The 20,973-nt window shown below is 43.5% G+C and overlaps 2 protein-coding genes across 5 annotated transcripts in view; one reads left to right on the top strand and one right to left on the bottom strand.

Moving 5' to 3' along the window:
- The window catches only part of SKP2 (S-phase kinase associated protein 2), a 33,720-nt gene extending 20,613 nt beyond the window's left edge, over positions 1-13,107 (bottom strand). The window contains exons 1-3 of the mRNA XM_004738013.3: positions 12,851-13,107; positions 12,096-12,367; positions 1,529-1,640 (exon numbers count right to left, since the gene is read on the bottom strand). Coding sequence (XP_004738070.1) covers positions 1,529-1,640; positions 12,096-12,367; positions 12,851-12,894 — 428 coding nt within the window. The 5' untranslated portion in view covers positions 12,895-13,107. The remainder of the gene's footprint in view (positions 1-1,528; positions 1,641-12,095; positions 12,368-12,850) is intronic.
- An 81-nt stretch (positions 13,108-13,188) lies between these two features.
- The window catches only part of LMBRD2 (LMBR1 domain containing 2), a 43,432-nt gene continuing 35,647 nt past the window's right edge, over positions 13,189-20,973 (top strand). The window contains exon 1 of one of the 4 annotated variants that reach the window (XM_004738015.3): positions 13,189-13,411. The gene's annotated coding sequence lies outside the window, so the exon portion shown is untranslated. The other 3 variants (XM_004738014.3, XM_004738017.3, XM_004738016.3) reach the window with 3 other exon arrangements.

Raw genomic sequence — 20,973 nt, 5'->3', positions numbered from 1 at the left:
GCTTAAGGGTCAACTACACTTGATTAAGAGATATCAAATATCTACAAGGAATAAGGAACCCTACAAAGGCACTTGGGTGTTTTACAATACCCTTTAAGCTTAAAAAAAAAAAAGCGCATGTGTGCACAGAAATATATGTATATGTATGAACTAATGTGAGAGGAAAAACATTACTTAGAGTTTGGATAGTTTTTCTAAAGCAAAAATTAAGTAATAAAATGTACAGAACAGTACAATAAGGGAGCTTTAACAGCCACAGATTAATTCAATTTAGCAAGAAAAAAAAAAAAGAAAACATGAGCTCAAGCACAGGAGGGAACATTTTAAATGCCTACTAGAATTGTATTTTTTAATACTGCTTGAAATAGGCAGACCACTGGCTGGAACTGAAATAGTTCTGCGTGATGAAATTGTCAAGGCATCATGTGACCTCTATGATTAAGAAGGCAATGCTTCCTAGATGCCACCTGTTACTCATATGACAACTGAGGTGAGGATTTATAGACCCTGCCTGAAGAGCACACCTGGAAGAACAAGAAAATCACTATGGGGTCACCTGGGGAGGGGTCAGCACGTCAGTGCAACTCCACCACCACGCGCTCCAGCATTCCGGGTACGCACACCCTTCCACCCCCCCAGGGTCTTCTAAGCAAGGAGCCCACCGCTGGAAATGCCTGTAATGTCTTATTGCCTCCAGAGCCCTGAATGGAGGGTAAGGGGCTCTTGCCATCTCACAGTGAGAGCCACAGATACATGGAGGGAGATGAAACACAGACGGCCTTCAAGTGCCCAGGATGGCTAGTGGTTGGTTGGCTGGAGAGGACAAGTGGAATAAGTGGAAGAAGTTCCAACTGAAAAGCAAAGCCTCCCCGCACCCCGACCCTTCTAGCCTGTTACTGCTTCTAGCACACTGAGACTTTCCAGGTGCAGCTCACTGTGCAAACCTGAAGGTGTGCCCCCAAACCAACAAAGACATCCATGACTATCAGTGACCACATGCCCCACGCTTCCACGAGCCAGGCACTGCGCCGGCATATTGAGATTCTTCCTGTCTGGAAGGTACTATGACCTCATTGTATATACGGGCGGGGGGGGGGGCGCTAAGGCTCAGAAGTGTCAAGTACGTCCCCCCCACAGAGTGTTGAGTGTCAGAAATGGGGGGTTCACACGGAGTCCTAATACTGCTCTCCCCACTGCTCTCACTGCCCAGCCCCCTGTGTGGGGAGTGGCCAGGCCTTCCTGCGGCCCCCCACTCCTAGTGCATCACCTGGTCCACAGTCAGGATCCAATAACACATGAATACCCAAAAAAGTTTTCTGAGATGGGTAAGTTTATACCTCCAGGAGACTCCTCCCCTCCCTTTCATTGTGAAACAAAGACACTAATCATTAATAAAAATACAAAGATACCTAGTATTCTTTCTGCTACTACATTTTTCTTGGTTTTTAGTTTCACCAGGCCCCAATGAATAAATAAATAACCCTCCCCTTTCCCCACACATATACTGGGAGGGCTGAAAAATACTTACGCTAGGTGATACCACCTCTTACAAACACTGGAGACCTTTAGGAGTTCAGGGAGGCACAAACAGGAGAAGATTCCTAAGAGCAGCTCATCAGGAAGTGAGTCCCATGAAACACCTTTAAGGGAGCAAAAAAGAGGTGTTTTCTCATCACCATTCTTTTACCCAATCAAGTTCACTGAGTCCATGCTCATCAAGGATACACACAATACTGAACTTAAACACAAGAATATCCTCACACACCAGGATACACACAAATACTGAACTTAAAAGGGGAATTTAACACAAATCGAATTACTCATTCCACAATTGTTTTTCTTGTTACTTGTGGTCTCTGTACCCAGCGGTAAGCGCCACACTTTCTCCATAAAGGAGAAAAGACAAAACCAAGAATACTTTTCATACTGTTTTTGCCTTCAGCACCTGTTGGCCAACTTTAGGCCAGGACTGCCCCCTCAGACAGGACAGGCCCCGCCCCCTCAGAGAGTGCACAGCGATGTCTAAGACATGATGCCTCTGGTCGCTAAGAAATGCCTTGTTTCTCTCAGAAATGGATTTGTGGTGGATTTACTGAGTAGTGATCTTATCTAAAAGGCAAATGAAGTCTCCTCCTTCTTTCAGATTTACAGAAAGCATTTAGAAGTCAATTTGCCTACAAGTGCAATATCCAAATGGTGGTCTCAAGTACCTCTCTGCTTCCTATGGGGGCAGGAAGCATTTCAGGTGCTGGGGAGAGGGGAGGAAATCAGATAGACAAACCACTTTTAGCTTCATGGTGCTTACATTCTAGTGGGAAGAAATAATCACACATAAAAAAAATAAGTAAATTAAATCATATGTAAAGACTGGATTTGTGCTACGCAGAAAAATTAAGCAGGGTAAAGGACAGAAGGTGCAGGACCAGTGTTCAAAAATCTCAACAAATTTCAGCCAAGGAAGGCCTGATGGAGACAAGGATCACTGAGCAAAGGATTGAACAAAGTGAGGGAGTTAGCCCTGTGAGTACCCAGGGTATGTTCTAGATACAGGGAACAGCATGTCTGCTTTGAGGAACAGCAGGAAAAGCAGGGAGGGGGCAGTGATAGAGGATAAGGTAGAGAAGTGAGAGAGGCCAGGTCATCCAGAACTTTCTACACCATGATGAGGGCTCTGGCTGTGACTCTGAACGTCAGGAGGAACAACTAGAGGGTTCTGAGCATAGAATGTTCTAAAAGGATTGCTCGGGTTCTGTGTTCGTTCAAACAAACAAACAAACAAACCGGAAGGAAAAAAGTTAGATACTTTAAGTTTTGTCTTATAAAAACAATTTTTAAACAGAACTCTTACATATGAACATACAGAATAACAAGATCAGGACAACAGGACAATGGTCAAGAAGAGAATGAGTAGGCACTGAAGCAGCTGAGTGCTGAGGTTAGTTCAGTAACTGGCCTCCCCCGTCTCCCTCTTCCCCCAATGGCTCTTGTACACTGAGCCTATCCTCTTCCCTGTGTGATGGTTCACTCTGTGTGTCAACTTGACTGGGTCAAGAGGTATCCAGCGGTTTAGTTCCACACTACTCTGGGTGTTTCTGTGAGGTGTTCCTGCATGAGATGAACATCTGAGTCCATCCACTAAGAAATGCAGATTCCCTTCCCCAATACGCACAGGGCTCATCCAGTCCAAGGCTGTTAAGAACAACTGACGAAGGGAGAGCAGGTTTCGTCTTGGCCTTTGAGCCAGGACATGGCTCTCCTCCTGCCCTCAGAGCTGGACTGGAATTTAACCATCTCCTCTCCTGGTTCCTAGGCCTTTGGACCACAGACCTTGGGGCTTTCCAGCTTCCATCACTGCATGACCAATCCCTTATAGTAAATCTCCCTATGTCTCCTACTCATTCAGCATTGCTGCAGAACCCTGATGACTAACACACCGGCCCTCCCCATCTAAAAGGTGTCAGTATTTACTGCACCAGCACAGTGGGCCACTCTGCGGAGGACTTGATGGAGAAAAGCCTTGAGGAGGAGGATGCACCTGCTGCCTCCGGGTGGGACCCTTGGTTAATCTTTCTAAAACTACCAGGACCTTCCCTCAATTAGAACCTTTCAGTGGTGCCCCCCATGTATGTAGCCTGAAGTCCAAACTGCTGGGTGTGAAATTCAAAGCCTTACGTCAAGTCCCCACTCATTCGTCTCGGTTCATTATGTAGATATGTGCTCCAGGCATTTGGACCTATTTGTAATTCTTAGAATGAGTCATTCCATGCCACAGCTCCATAGCCCTGTGTACACTGTGCCTGCCCCCGATGGCTACTGATTTAAAATCAAGTTGCTATTAAAACCCCAATGCCTATGGAAGGCTTCCTGTGACATCACCAAGAACAAGTCACTTTGTTTCTTAACCACAATTTTATTATGTACTTACTCATCTGTTTAGCTTCTGCCCCTGCTGGGCTGTGAGTTCTGGAGAGCAAAAAAATGACTTTAAAAAAAAAAAATCTTTTTTATTTCCAGGAACTAGAGCAATGTCTGATACATCTGTCCATGCACAAATTTACTGAACAGATAGTATGTGCAGGTGTCTGCACATACTATGTATGCCTCTTTGTATGCCTACAAAGAGGCATAAGGGATGGCCAGCTCAGGGTTCGAGACACAAACAGGAAATTTCAGTGAAGTATCACAATGGGCTCAGTGGGGTTCATGGTGCAGTGCTGTGCAGTGTGTGGTGGTAGAGCAGTGATCAGGGAAGCCGTCCTGGAGGAAGTGGCCTCTACTGAAAAATGAGGAGATATGCAGTTGCTCATAAATGCCTACCATCCCTCTCTGGAGGACAAAATGAATCACTATAGCCCTGCAACCAGGGGTAAATAGAAGGCAGCCTATCCCTACTGACCCTGGATCACAACCTGGGGAAGTAGCTGGAGAGGACCCGGAATCTCCTCAGTGTGGCAGCAATCCTCCATCATCACCACAAGGCTCTTCTAAGCTCAGCATGGACAGAGGACAGAGGGTCTCAAACAGGGCTCCTGCTCTGCCTCCCAAATTGGGAAAAAGTTGACACACAGCATTTTAAGTTTTCCTCCCATTAACTCTTAACTCCCTGACCTCTGCTGCCTCTTGCCCCTGTAGATCAGATTCTAACAGGTGATTTGGCAAGAGATGACACACTTAGATATTTCGAATCTAGTATGTTAGACTCACAATGACCCCTCAGCCCTTCGGGGCACCAGGTGCTCGGCATCCCCATTTTTGAGAACCATGGGAACACACCTCTGATGCCCAAGTCTATGAAGCTTGGGCAAATTAACCAATCTCTCAGGCTTAGTTTCCTCATCTGTAGGAATGGGAATAAAGGGATTTATTTTGCAAAGCAGTTCCCTATGAGGATTAAATAATGTAAGGGAAGAGATCAAGCAGCGGAGTCACACTTCTTTTCTCCGTCTTGACTCTCTCTCCTCTCACCGTTAAATCTGTGCACTTGCCTTCCATGAGGACCTTTTCTTTTCAATGCTGCTTAGAATTTTCAGGTGCTTGGAAACACACGAGGTTTTACTTGGACAAGAGCTACATGGTACGATTTACCAAGGCCTCAAACAGTGCTCTACCGAAGTTTGGGATCCCCAGAAGCAGATCTGGGGGACCTGAATTCAAGTAGTTTATTTGGCAAGTAATTCCAGGAAGCACTGGGAAGTGAAGAGATATGGGAGGGAAGGAAGCCAATGTAGGGTATGTTAAAAAGCAGGTTATCACCATGGCCAAGTGGAGTTCAAGTCCGCTGGGGACTCCAAGAGACCCTCCAGCTCCTGCCCCAGAGCTGTCCCAGCTGAGGGCATGGGTGCTGCAGTATTAATCCACCAACGGCAGTCAGTCACTGGATTGGGGGTGGTTCAGGGACCAGGAAGGCAAATTAACCTCCCAGAGGTCTGCCAAGGGAGGGAGGCGTCAAGCAGGCACATCTGCATGCAGACGGTGGGAAAGGAAATTAGGGAGGCTTGTGGTGAAGGGGAGGGAGGGAGGGAGAAATAAATTAATGAACTTAGTGCTTATTTTATTGGGAACACATAAGAAATCCAAACAGCTGGAACAATAGGAGCTAAGTAATGAAAATGCTAGAAGGAAAACTAGCCCCAGCAACGAAGGCAGAGGTTTGCAGAGGACACCAAAGCCAGTCACCGAAGCCACACCAGTAATAACACTAGAACTCCTACTCATTCATCCTCTGGATCTCAGCTTAAATGTCACCCCCTCAGAGGAGCACTCCCAGGGCTCCACTGCAGCCCTCCCAACCACCCCCCACCAAATCCAGACCGGCACTCCCAGCACACAGCGCTATACCCAGCCCACAGGCATCCAGTAAATCTTTGCCCCATAAATATGGCTGTGAATGCGCTGATTTTGTATTTGTGCGACTGGTCAACCTTTGCTAACCAAATCATGACCACACGCCTGGTGTCATGAAAGTGCCAGAAAGTACTCAGGTGACACTTCACAAAGGAATGACTGACCCCCAAAAGAAGGATGCCAGCTTTATTTTAGAGACGGGCAAGACCACTGCTGCCTATTAAGACCAGTTAGTCTCCTCATCTGTGAAATGATAAGGCCGGCCTATGGCTCCACTCTACTAGCATTCCTGGGTGCCTAATCAATGCACCAGAGCTTGGAGCTGGGTGTGAGCCACGGATCCTTGCCCAACAGCCCTGCCTGGAGACAAACTACTCAACAAACACAAAACCTAACACTTCAAAACTGCCATTTACTTGAAAACCCTAAAAATGTCTCAAGCATCTATTCCAGCACACGGACTTAAACACAGCAACCCTGGGCACTCGGTAGGGCCTTTTTACCCAGGAGGAAACTGGTCTCAGCAGAGTGGAATCACCTCACCCAGGTGACCTCAATGACCAGGTGGCAGAGCCAGGAGGCAAAGAGCCAGGAGGCTTTGAGCAGGTCAAAAGGCCACGCCCCGAGGTGCAGGTGCAGACAGAGGAGGTGGATGTCAGGAGGTTGGCCATGGGTGTGGGGGGAGGGTGGGGAACAGGACAGGGACTGTATCTGCAAAGGAACAACAAAGCACTGTTGGTGTCCAGGGATGGAGGCTGGAGACCAAAACCCAGCACACAAACGTAAGGTCCCCATATCAGTACAGGAGTTGTCTTTGAGATGGGGGGAGGGGCTTCAAAAGAAGATGCCACTGTGACAAGAGGACAAGGTCACACAACCAGTAAGTGTCAGGCTGGGGATTCAACCCCACGTCTGACTCCAAATGATGCCCTTTCAACCACAGGAGGCTCAAGTATTCTACGTCCCCCCCATCCTGAGTTCTTCATGTTTTCTACAATGACTTGCTATGGAAAACGAACTCAATCAGGGTGAGGGAGGGAGGGCTGGCCGGAAGAGGACATCAAACAAAGATCAAGAGCTATCAAGTGGGCTTCCCACGGGGAGGAACAATGGCCGAGAAAATGCACAGCCTCAGAGGGCAGCCAAGTGCCCAGGGCTCCCTCAGTTTGACCACAGGCCACTGACTGCAGGGCTCCTGGCTGGAGGGCTGAAGTCTGAGAATGGCTGCTGTCCAAGCAGATGGAGCAAAAGTCTGTTCTCCACCCCCAGTGGCTGGGATCCAGGCTTGTGATATGCTTAATCTAATTTTACTCGCCATATTGAATTCTCAAAACATCAACCATCTGCTTCCTGGATGCCTGACTACTCTGCTGTCTGGTCTGTTTGCCCGCACGGATGGAAAAGTCCAGAGCAGGGCTTACTTCCGCTCGCCTCTTTTAAACCCCCCAGGGCTGCACACCAGCCCCATGCAGTAAAGGAAAAAATTATTCAAGCTCAAGTATTCAACTACGTGAAGGCAGTTAAACCTACTTCAGAGCCACGAACGGGGCGAAAACTGGCCGGATTAAGCAAACTGCTGGTCATCATCCTTAGCCACCATCATTTCCACTTCTCCCTCACGTGCAAACCAGCTGTCCACGTCTGTAACCTTACTGCTGCCCATGCCTCAAATCCTCTGGGGAGAGCGGCTTAGGGAAGAATTTTCTATGCATGAGATCTTCGCAGTCTAGGTTACTCATCTTACTTGGCTTATTTATTTCTTGGAATATCACCTACACTCAGATTCAAGTTAAAATTCCAAATCTTAATCATAAACAAAACGTTGACTCTTGAAAACTGCTCCTCTCCTTAAACATGGATAAACAAACTATACTTGAAGAAAAAGCAGGCACTTGTGTTCACACTTACCTTTTTTTTTTTTTAATTTTTTTTTTTATGTTTAAACACTTAAACACTTAATGTTTGCTTGTGCTAGCTTGTTTGAAGTATTAACCTAGGCTTCCTTTCTGGGAAAACACAAATGTTCTGTCATGCTGGGATGAGTCTTCCTTCTTCTGCCCACAAATCATAAAAACACCAGACCATAAAAAAATTGATTATTTTTGGTTTTTGTTTTGTCTAAGTGGGCAGAACTTCAAAAAGCAAAACAAAAACAGGGTCCTCGATGACCCTTCCATCCAGTCCTCTATATCCGTAAGAGACTAGCTCAACCCTGAAATGTGCTGTGCGAACAGCGACGGAGAAACTATGGAAATTGTGACTTTAGAGAACAAGGTATAATATAAATGCTCTATATGGGATCTGAGAGCCAGGTCTTTGGTCTGTTATGGTCACTGCTGAATTCCTAATCTCTAGGAATGCTCAATAAATACTTGTTGAACGAACAAATGGAAGGAAGCTACAGGGCAAAGAAAAGATGCCTCCCAGGGCCCCATAAATATGGCTCTCACAGGGCTGAGCTTTGGGAGCTGCGGGCTAAGATTCACTGGTGACTCATGAAATCAATTTAGTTTGAACAGCACTGTTTGGAAAGAATGGAATGGAACAGGATATTATCTTAGTAAGGGGAAATATAGTTTTGTGAAATTTCTGTTTCTGGCACATGCCCAGGATTACAACGTAAAATACATTTATTACTGGTTGGAAGAAAAAAAAACTGGAGGAAAAATGTTTGCCTGGGGACATTAAAAAGCAGATTCTCAGGAACCAGGCATGATGACTTCTTGGATCAGAATCTCAGGAATTTTGCACTTTGAGCAAGTTTCTTCGGGGATATCAGCAGACACTAAACTTCAGAGTCTCCACTGAGAACCATTTCAGGGTCTAGAATGTCAAGCGGGTTAACAGCCATGAAAAAGCTAATCAACAAATTAGTTCACCAGTGTTTTCATGGCCCTCTTGTTGGTTGGCGGGGGAGGGGATAGGGAGAAAAGGGACCAAGACAGCATTTAATGTCCTCCCTGTGCCTCTTACTAACCTCATGACTGAGTCACCTACTGCCAGTTCCTTCCATCCACTCACCCAGAGGGTCACATAGACCTGTCCTCGTATGGTTTTGCCACACAGTTTTTTATCTTCCCAAATAAAATGATGATGAGGATTTAGTCGCCAAATGTGTGTGAGTCTCGCATGGGGCCTGCAGGGAGACTGATGAGTGAAGAACCAGGAAAAACTCATAGCCCAGGGCCCCTGTCATCAGATCACTGCATAAAGCAGGTGTGGCCTCTTCTACCCTGATCCTGGCAGAGCTCTTAGCCACCTGTCTTGACAACTGCAGACACCCTCCCCCCCACCCCCCAAGTCGATCATGATCCAGATACACTGGAGGCCCACTGGGAGTCCTTTAGCCCAGCTGTCCCTCCTGCATCAGTGAATCTACCTCCCCACACCAATTAACCAAGCCATATTTTGGGTAATACCATGCACATATGACGTATGCAATTAGTTTCCCTCTCTGCCTCTCTCTTAGGTAGTAACAAACACAAAAACTTTATTTCTCTTTCCTCCTCTCACTTCAGACATGTATATTTGAGGTCAATTTTAACAATCTAGACTTACTGATTGGACCATTTCCAGATCTTTCTTTCCCCAGAGCCTCCACATGTGCTAAGGAGGAGGAGGAGAAAGCTGGTTCACATCTACTGGGAATCACCTTGGAAGCCCTTCTGCATCTGGGAAGCCGCACCTGGCTCAATTTGGCCAAAGGGATTTCTTTCCTCTGGCCTCCTAGAGCACTGACTATCTGAAAGCCTCATTGAATGCTACTGTTTTAGCCGCCATCTTTTGCTGTGAGCTTCTCTTAGTATGTATTGTCTTGTCTCCTCAGCTTTACCAAGAATTTTCTACAAACCAGCAACCATCCCTTCATCTTCTGTTGTGCCTGGATGAAAAAATGACTTTTATTTATACGTCTTTATCCGGGTATGACTGTGGAAGGACACACAGTAATCACGCTCAATGTCTAAAAGCCACGGGCACTGGGCAAATGAATCAAAACCTGCTTATCTAAGCAGAAAGTGTCTTTCACCACATTTAGTTGGTCAAGAACCAAACTGCCAGTGCTGCACTCGAGGCACTAAAAATAACATGAGCATTAGACTTTGAGGAAAAAAAAATTCTTACACTAACAAAGTCAGGTTAACAGGATTAAGGACAAAAGAAAAAGTGAAGTGGCTTCAAAATGAGTGTCAGAAATTTTGACCAGATTAACTGGGGTCACTTACCGTGTGTTACATGCACACAGCATGCTAAGAGCTCTATGTGCACTCTCTCACTTAATCTTCACACCAACATATGACGTGGGTATTATTATTCCATTTTACAAAGAAACAAAGGTACAGGGAGCTTAAATAACTTCCCAAGGTTGGTAAACAGCAGAATTAGAATGTCAAGTCAGATCTGTCTGACTTCACAATTCCTTATTGCCTTTCTAATTAATTCACCCCTTCCCGATGTAGATTTCCAGACCTTAATCTGTAGGTTCTCTTTCCCAATGAAAGTCAAAACCCCCAAACAACAGTTTTTTGTTTCTGTTTTTTTAAAGCAAAGCAACCAACCAACCCTTCTTCAAAGGTCAGATGGGAGAACTGAGGAATATACTTATTTACCGTGGCTCTGCACGACTTCATTTCTTTACTCTGTCTCTTCTCCCCTATCACCCACTCAATTCCTGTCTAGGCTTTAATCACCTCCTCTACAGACTACTTTAATAGCCTCCTAATTTTGTCAACTCTAATGTCAGAATTCATCCAGAATCTGAGCACAGTTATCACCATTTCCACACCTCTTAACAAAGCTCTAAGCTTCTACGCTTGACCCCGCCTACAGTTTAATCCCAACACATCAGTGTGCCCTTTTAAAACGTCCTATCACAACTCTGTTCACCACCACCTCCAGCCCCATCTCCCACTACTCTCCCCTTTGCTCATTCCATATATGGCTTCCTTCTTAATTAATCAGACATGACATGCTTCTGCCCCAGGGTTTTTGCACTGACTTTGTCCTCTGCTTGGAGCCCTCTTCTCCTAGATATCTGCATGGCACATTCCTCACACTTCCTTTATGCTTTTGATTAAAAAGCTTGTGTCTAAGTGAGGCCTTCCCTCCATACCCTACTTAAGGTTGCAATCCATCTTCCCACCCCCAGAACTTCCAATCCCTCTTGGCTTATTCTGTACTTGATTTTGGCCACAGCATTTATCACATTCTAACATACTACAAACCACCTTTATTATGTTCCTTGCATCCTCTCCCTTGAACAGAAATTTCACGAGGGCAGGAATGTTTAGATTTTGTTTGCTGCCTTATCCCCAAGATCAAAAACAATGCCCCCACATAGCATGTGCTCAGCAAATATTTGCAGGACTGTTTTAGATGATTTACTGGCAAGAAAAGCTGATAACCCCAAGTCATTGCACTGTGTTTACCCTATCACTCTATGGCTTTTTGTACTTTTGGGGCTCTGTTCCACTCTGAGAGGCACTCATCCCCAGAAGGCTGGGGATGGGGAGCTATCAAAGAGGGAAATGATATGGTGAGTTCTACATGTCAGTCAGTCCACTCTACTCTGGGAGTGGGTCTGGGGAGGATAAGACTGGAATTATGAGTCCATTCCAGTATTCAGGCAAGAGATAATGAGAGTTTGAAAAACATCTAGGAGACAAGACGGAAAGATTTAATGACTGGTTGGATGCTGGAAGGGATTGATCCTTAGGTTTCTGGTTGGGTGACTAAACAGATAATGCTGGCAGTAATGTAGACAGAGCATACCAGAAAAATCCATTTGGGAGGATCCTGGAGATATAAGTCCCTACACTAAGTTTAACACTCGCTTTAGCAGTCCTTTGAGAAATAACTAAAGCAATTATGGCAACAAACTCAGTCAAGGCTATACAGCAGCAGAATATAAACAACAACAACAACAAAGTCCTGCAAGATTACTGCTTATGTCCCCATTTATCAGTGGCACCGAGCTGGTCTTTGAACACGCAGATTCCCTTCAAAGGAAAGAGGCAGGAATGTCTTCTGGGTTAAAATTTCACATGGGTTAAAAGTCAACTGTGCACCTGAAAATATAACCTACCAAGATTCCTTCAGATTTCAGTGACCAGTTGTCCCATTTCTTTGAAAAACGACTTCAGAAGTAGGCAATTTTAAAAGCGTGCCTTCCTAAAGATCGCTGAACAAAGATTACCAATAAAATACTTCAATCCACCTCTTATGTGACCGACAGTTTTACCCTCATACCTCACCTGGAAAGCTGTCTCGATTTAGCTTAGGTCTGCGGACTATCACGAAGTCCTTTTCATTCCCCTTGCTTTTCAGCCGTTTTCGGGGAGGGCTCTGAGGGTGGGCCAGGTTGGAAAGCAGTTCCTGGGGGATATTCTCACTGTCCACCTCCTCCTTCTCCAGGGCCGAGACCCCCATGCCTGAGAGCAGTTCAGAAGTCTTGCTAGAATCCCATCCCCACGTGAAGCTGGTGGTAACGTTGCTACTCTGGTCGGGAATCTCCTGGAGGTGTTTCCTGGAAAAATGCACAACAGCCCCGGTTTCTTTCAAAAGCATACCCATAAGTAATTGAAAGGCCTAAATGAAACTGCAAATTATGCAATGAATGCACGGAAATTTCACAGCGTCTCATGGAATCGCTTTTTAAGTGCCGGCGGCGAGTTTCTAAGAAGGAAAGAGAAAATAACCGAAAATCAAAAAGGCTTTTGGATTTACGATCACGGGGAAGGCCTCAAGAATGTCTTAAAGTGGAGGGAACACACGAGCGGGAGGGCACAACGATGAAAACGGCAGCAGGAAAGCTCAACAAGGAAGGCAAATAAAACCGCACGCTGATCACCGCACTAAAGCACCCAGCCATCCACGCCTTCCCAAAGAAGGAGCTAAGCAACTATTCACGTTACAGCATTTGTAACAATATCAGCAAGCAGCAATGTTCGCGGCCTAAAAGAATTGAGATGGTTCACTCACTCGCCGCCCCCTTTTGCAATCGGGTTACCTGTGCATGGCGTCCACAGGTTCTGGAGTTTTAAATGCGTGCATTAACTGCAGAACTGCTAGCCTCCGGGATTCCCGCTTTGGCGCGCGGCGGCTCACGGCGTGCAGCTCCGACCCCCAGCAGCAAGACCCGCGAACTCTAGCAACGTTCCATCTTCGCCGCGCGCGCAGGGCTCTTCTACTCGCTCTGCTCCGCCGCAGCCGTCTGCGGCCTCGCTGCCTGCTGGGAACTGTAGTTTCGGCTCTGCCTAGGCCGGCAGGCTCTCCTCTGCTTCCTTCCTCGCTACTTTACCCGCCTTCGAGATACCCACAACCCCCCGCGGCTGCGAGGCTGGGCTACCCACAGGGGTAGGCGGGGAAGCGGAAGTGGGCGGTGCTCCGGCTGGCTGGGAAATGTCAGCCGCTTGACTGGGGACGGGTTTTCCTCATCCCCCCCGGAGCCTGCAGGCCTTTTAGCGATCGTCCCCGCCGTGGCCTCGGACTGTAGGTCCCAGATCCTGGACGGTTGTGGCGAGCGCGGAGTTTCCCGGTCCTTCCAGACGCTGTCTGGCAAGATCGGAAGGTCAGCCTGATGGCGAGAGCGTGAGGCACTTTGGGGTCTGGGGTCTGAGGCCGAGCGCAGGCGGAGATCGAGAAGACCTCGGAGACCCCGAGCAGCCGCTACCGCGGGCCTACGTTCCCGGCCACTGGTAGGAGGCGGTAGCCGGGTCCGCCGGCCAGGTGAGAGGATGCGGGCCGCGGGCGTCACACTCGCTGTCCCCTCCGCCGGGAAGCTGCTTCCTCCATCGGGGAGAGAGTGACCCTTAGCACTGGGTCCGTGCACAGGATTCCTTCCTCAACAGTAAAATAGGCACCGCGGCTTCGAGGCTTATCTTGAGAACACGCTTGGCGTGAGGGTCAAGCCAGATAACGCTTGTGGAAGCGTAGTGTAAAGTGGAGCGCAGTTCGAGCGAGAGGCGGGGGTTTGATTTTAGGCGAGCGGGAGAACACAGGGGTTCCTGTGCGCGGAGGGAAAGCGGCGCATCCCCTCGCAGCCGTGACGAGCTTCACAAGTGCCAGCACGGGAACAAATAAGGTGGCCGTGTGTTTGCAAAAGCGCAGCGCTGCGGGCCACCGGCGAAGCCATTCGGTCACCTGCGTTCAACCGGCTGCGTCTGGTGGCGTCGCCGTCTAAGAGCGAGCTGCTTTTTAGCCCGTCTCCTCCGGGAAGAGTTTGGAGGCGGTTAGAGGAGGGCGTGTGCCATGTTCTGAGGTAGGATGACCATGCGAAATCCATTGTGCACCCTGTACCATAACCGTGACCCCTGGGAAACAGTGGAAGAGAGGAGGGGAATAAATTCCAACCCTCATAAAAGCGGAGAGGATTTATTAAGTTCAGAAGTAAGCAGACCCACGTCATCACAAAAATATTAAGAGTTATTACTTCAGTAGGCAGTACGACATGCCTTAAAAAAAAAACAAACAAACAGTATGACATACCATTAAGAAATGATTTCGCTGTGTGCTGGAATTAAACCTCTCTTGCCGGGGTATGTGTTGGTTTCAGGCTCGGTGCTTAGCTTGAGAAGGGACCACTTCTTGATTAAGGTATTCACGAATCTTTAGGGGTTTTTTCTTGAAAATAAGTGAAATTGGTGTAAGGAAGGGATATGCTCACAAGTTGATTTAAACTAGGTAAAAAGACTAGGCTCAGTGTTCACAATTCATTAAACTGATGTTAAGGGAAATGCTGTTAAGTGCAGTATTCTGACTTTTTATATAAAGTTACCTTTATGTTACTTTGGCTAAGGAGAAAGCAGTTGCCTTCCTTTGAAATCTGCATCCTTTTCCTTAAAATTGCAACTGATCGGAGATCGTCATTGTATATTTTAAAAAGTTATAGTCTTAAAGTAAGACAGAATGTATACACTAATGGAGGAGAAAGAAACAAGGAAGAAAATATTTTAAATGCCATGATGACAATAAACAAAGTTTTGATATATAAAGTAGATCTTAATTATAGGAAAATCTAATGGGATGGTTTTAAACTTAAAGATGAGAAATATCCTGGTAGTAGGTTTCAGCAAGTAGTTTCCTAGGAACCAGGTAACATTTCTAGTTCTCAGAATACTTGAAATAGCTGAATTGATGGACAGGAAGCCCTCTATAGGACTTCAGAGAAAGCCTGTCAACTTTGAAAATCAGTCTTCAAATTCTAGAAAAGATATTTTACTAACAGTTTGCCCTGGTAACAAAAATACTTTAGCTTGCTGAAATAGGAATACTTTTTTTCCCCCTGCATTATTCTAATCATGGCTGTTCTCTTTATACAGTAAATAAAAGTTTAAATTGGTACATGGGAGTCTGATATAAGGAATTGTGTCTGTTGAAGAGATGAGATTACCAGCTACATAGATATTGCAGTCTGGTCTCTTCAAGAATTAAATTGTGTTTCCTACTGATACGGATTTTTTTTTCCCCTGGTTAATTTCATTTATTTAATCTTGCTCTCAAGAAGCAAGGTTAAGCATACCCACCTTCCATTTAGTGAGAGGTGTAACTTAAATTTCTGAAACTAGAATTACTAGATCAGTATCTAGGACAAATGAATTACGATTTTTTTTTTAATCTCTGCAAATGACATTAGAGAAGTTTTTAGTACTCTTTGGAAGCTTGAGGTAGAATACAGAGCAACTTTGTAAATTGGGAAAGTGTTTGTTGTCAAAGAGACAAAATGGTCAATATTACAAGGGCACAGGAGGAGCCAAAAAGGACTGGAAACTATATTTCACTGTAAGCTATGTGTCTATTTTGCAGTATATTAGTGTTCTTTTTGAAAATCAAATACAACAAAAGAGATTGTATTTAAATATAAGAGTGATGTGCTTCTCTCTTTAGTTCCATCAAAGCATGAAATAAATCTTATAGATTTCTTTATTTTCTATTTATTTATTTATTTAATTTTACCTGTTAGTTAGCTTGGGGGAACAAAAGACCAACAACGATTATATAGCAAGAAGTTTCTACCTGCCAGTCAAATTTCAAAAGTATCTTTCCTACATTATTATTAAGGTAGACCTTTATATCTCTGTAGTTTATTGCGATCTGTGATGGACAGATTGGAGCAAGAACAGAAGGGTACTTTCCCTATTCTAATTTGCTCTGTGTTTTCTTTTCTATCTTCCCCATGTAAATTAGAGTCATATATTACCTGTAAGTAATATAGCATTCTTACCTGGGAGGTGAAAAGACTTCACTAAATTCTGTATTAAACATGACTTTTCTAGCATTCTATCTTGATATGTCATTCTATCTTGATATGTCTATTGATATTCTAACTAATAGAATGTTTCTTTTTTTTTCTTTTCTTCTTTTTTTTTTAAGTATTTTTTTTAAAGATTTTATTTATTTATTTATTTATGTGAGAGAGAGAGAGAGAGAGCGAGCACAGGCAGACAGAGTGGAAGGCAGAGTCAGAGGGAGAAGCAGGCTCCCTGCGGAGCAAGGAGCCCGATGTGGGACTCGATCCCAGGATGCTGGGATCATGACCTGAGCCGAAGGCAGCTGCTTAACCAACTGAGCCACCCAGGCGTCCCTAATAGAATGTTTCTAATTTATTCACTGTGAAAGCCAAACAGAAGAAATTTAAACAATTTAAATTGCATTAAGAAGGTATGTCTGGATTTGAAAAAAGACTGTAGTATCCCAGTAGTAGTTAGGATGAATAGGTTTGAATCCCAACTTTGCCACTCATCGGCCGTGTGGGAATGTGGACAAACTACTGGCTCCCTCTGTACCCTTTTCCCCTCTATTAAACAAGGATACTGATAGTCCTTTCTTACTGATTTGTGCGGTCTAATCTGATAAAGTATGTTAAGAGCTCGGGTAATGCTTGGCATCTAGTAAACTCATACTAAATGGTAGCTGTTCTTTTTTAAAAAATTGTTTTATTAAGAAGGGTTCTAAGGATTATCCTTTAACTATCAAAATAAGTCTTGTAATCTCTTTATGTGAAATCTTTAAGAAACCATTACAATTCCAATTGTTTTCTGCTTACTTGCTTACGTGGTTGCTCCCTTTCTCTCTCTCTGTCTTACCAAAGGTTAAGCACTTTGTACATGTCTTTCTTCAGAAGGGCTTGTCACACTTTGGAATTCAGTTTACCTGGTTGGTTTAGCAACTCAGCTCATTTTTGGAGCGTGGCTTCAAAAAATATTACAACTATTTTGTATTTTTAGACTGGGCACCACATTCTCTTGTGTATTCTGTGTATATCCCAAGCTGAATCCTCCTTTTACTTGGAATCCTTAAACAGGGACTGATGGTGGTTATATTCAGAAGATTTCACTTTCTTTTGGTAGTAGTAGACAATTGTTGACTTTCACAGCACTCACATGTAGTTGTGATACTTTTGGTTTTTCATTATTAAGATCTTGAGTTGTCTGCTAGTTTTTATTATTTCACATATCTGAATAAAGATACCTACTTAAGTTAGCATAGTCTGACTCTCATATGTCATGAGGTTCTGGCTAGAAATTTTTCGTTCACCTTCAGAACCTTAGTTTTGGACAAAAGTTTTGTCTGTGTTCTTTTGTTCAGTTGCTACCACAAGTCTTTCCTTTCATCCTTCCTTGTCTTTTTCAAGATACGTGGGGGATGCTTCAAGTTCCAAAATTATCTTAACCTGTAAATTTTCCAGTTAAAGTGTGTTTAGCCTAAAAAAAGTACTTGGTAAACAGTACCCCAAGGCAGTGATATTAATGAGCTAATTATGAAAAGCATTTGAAGATTTATTTATTTATTTATTTATTTGACAGAGAGATCACAAGTAGACAGAGAGGCAGGCAGAGAGAGAGAGAAGCAGGCTCCCTGCTGAGCAGAGAGCCCGATATGGGGCTCGATCCCAGGACCCTGAGATCATGACCTGAGCCGAAAGCAGCGGCTTAACCCACTGAGCCACCCAGGCGCCCCTGAAAAGCATTTGAAAGGCATTGTACGGTAACTTAATAATTGGTAGGGGGCTAAATTGGATTTTATGGTGTTTAAGGACTTTCAGAACTAGTATTCTGAAAGGTAGACTAGGTCTGGACATCAGACACTAAAATTATAATGAATGAACTGGCATTTTGATTTTGAGTAAAATCTACTTTTGCTGCTGTGGTGTTAAGGTCAACCTATGATAGCTTTGAATTTCTCTTTCAATTTCTAATCACATGGAACCGAATTTTGATTTGCCCTCAAATTTTGCATATTCTTCTTTGATTTTTGCCAGTTAGCCTAAACACGTTATTTTAATATTTGAGGAATATTACTAGAAGGACCACTTTTGTAGTCAGAGGCATATTTCCTCTTTTGCCCTTGAGAATATTTTTGCACAGCTGTGCATGGTTGCAGGTCAGCAAATGATCCATTTTAATCCACCGCCATTTTGTCACGTGCCTAGAAGAATGGCATTGTCTTTCTACATGACATTGGTGTATCTAACACACCTTCTTAACATGGCTCTTAGATATGTTCTGTCCCTTTACAAAAGAGTTGAAGGGGTGTTTGGGCTACCTTGTAGACCTAAAGAGGTAATCCCAATTTGTCAAGAGAAGCTAGGGGAGCGGTTTCTTGGAGCAAAGATCATTTTTTGTTTTATAAGAATCAGGGTGGGCCCAAGCTGTGGTAACCACAGAGAATGAGAAGCAAAAGGCATTTGGTATCCATTCATATTTTGGGAGGATAGTGGGAGAGGAAACTGTTTAGTGTAAAGCTTTGCTTTGAGACTATTGAAGCAACTAGTTATCTTCTAGAAGCACATGATATGAAGGAGGTAGAGATGAACAGCTAGCATTTTTGAGGACCTGCTCTGTTTCTTGAACTCCTATTTGGTGTTTTACTTTTGTGTCTCATTTGATCTTCATAGCAACCTGTGTGAGATGATTACTTATCCTCACTTAACTGCTTAAGTTGCATAAAATTATACATTGGGATTTGGAACCCGGGTTTACCACATTATAACAAAACATTTGTATTTTAAAATAGTTGTAAGTTTAGGCGTTTAACACCAGCAGCAGAATTTCTCATTTCCTCATTTCACTTTCATATTACTACATTGATTTTTAAGTAATTTTAAAATTACAAAATAGTAAATGTCCATTATTTAAAATTAAAAGCCCACACAAACACAAAAGCACAAAAAGAAAATAGAAATAATCTCTTTACTATTTTATGACAACCACTGTTAGCATTTTGGAGTATATTTGTTGCATGTGTTTCATATGTGTACTCCGTTAGACCCCAACCATGTCCCTTTTGACATCTCTAAAGTCCCTGTGGATCTCACCTTTCCTCTAGGCTGGGGGAATCTGGTAGCCTCCTTGAATCACTGCCTGCAATTGAGTTTTGCTGTTACGTAGCCCTTGACTCAACGTGCAGGAGACTCAGCGCAGATCCCTGCTCCCATGAGTCATGGACAGGTTAACAGGATTAGTGATTTATGAAGCCCTTGGCTGCTTTTTGCAAAAAGGGAATGGACAACAATATGACTGGAGGACATTTTTAAGACTTCCTGGACTATTTAGTACAAACAATGTTGTTTCTATGTTTTCATGTTTAAGTAATGCTGCCATGAAAAGTAACATTATAGATAAATCTTTGTTCACATTTTGGGTTTTCTTTAAGTTCTTTGAAGAGGAATTCCTAGGACAAAAGATATGTACCTGTTTTAAGGTCTTTGATATATATTGCCAAATTGCTGTATTCCCTGTGGTGAATTTTTTCAATAAACCAAACCTGAGTTGGTTGGTTTATTTTTATTAGATTTTAATTAACAGTGACTTTTATGAATTTAAGATCGAAGTAATTAGATCAGGTGGAGGATAAGGTGCACTTAGCTTTGGACACAAAGTTTTTCAGTTGAAATAATCAAAACAAGCTATAGGATATAAGATTCACAAAGAACCTATCATTTTGGACTGTAAAAAAATAATTCCTCACTTGTATTTAGGTACAAGGTCAAAGATATAGACTTTAAAACTATTATTTTCTCATCTCAGATTAGGGAAACCCCAATTTTCATCTCCAATTTAATGGGACCCCAGGCTTAACCTTGTGTCATAACAAGATAACTTGAGTTCAGCTTGAACAGAAATAGATGGTTTGATAAACAGAATAATAGACCCTCATGGATATCTATGCCTTAATCAAGTGAGGAATTATTTTTCTACAGCTTTGGTTACTGATATAACTAGATTATTCCGATTTTCCTAGTGAGGTCAGATGAGCTCTTTAAAACATTTTCTCCCAGCTAAGGGTAGAAAAGAAAATCTGAGATTCCAAGGCTGAGAAGGATTCAACAATCCATTGCTAGCTCTGAGATACACTGGGCCACATGCAAAGACTGGAAAGAGGCCTCTGGAGTTAAGGGTAATTGCCAGCCGACAGTCTGCAAGGAAATCGGAGTCCTGGTCCCATAAACACAACAAACTGAATTTTGCCAACAGCCTGAATGAACTTAGAAGTACATTTTCCCCCAAAGTCTCCAGACATGAACACAAACTTGTTGACACCTTGATTTCCATCTTGAGGAATTTAGTTGAACCAAGTTGTACCTGGATACCTGACCCACAGAAACTATGATATAAGAGTGTTGTTATAAGCCTCTAAGTTTATAGAAATTGTTTATAGCAGGAATAGGAGACTGTTACACTGAGAATGGGAAGAGATGTAACCAAATCATTTCTTTATTACTAGAATAAAGGATCCATAATTCTGTTTATTCTTCTACAAGATTTTAAAGCACTATGAATCAGACCAAAAAATTGACGGCCATTGTAAAAGAATATTAGTAGCTAGTAGCAAGTTCATAACTGATTTTGTTGTTTTCTTATGCCCATGACTTGCCATCTGTTTTTGTCTTCATATATTTCACTTTTATCTTAGTTTTCTTCATGTGTATTATAATACATGTAAAATATATGGATTGAGGGTTTTTTCAGTTAATATTATAGTAATTTTCTAACATTATGAAATAATCTTAACAAATATCATTTCTTACACTTCAATAATATTCCATCATCTGCTTCTGCCATATTTTAGCATTTCCTTGGTAATTTCTGATACTCCTTTTTTTAATGATTATCATATTCCTTGGACTGGACG

The sequence above is a fragment of the Mustela putorius genome, unplaced genomic scaffold (genome assembly GCF_011764305.1).
Source record: "Mustela putorius furo isolate JIRA1106 unplaced genomic scaffold, ASM1176430v1.1 tig00000407_pilon_pilon_pilon, whole genome shotgun sequence".
Classification (NCBI taxonomy): domain Eukaryota; kingdom Metazoa; phylum Chordata; class Mammalia; order Carnivora; family Mustelidae; genus Mustela; species Mustela putorius.
Note: the sequence above shows the minus strand (reverse complement) of the source record. Positions and strands in the feature narration are given on the sequence as shown.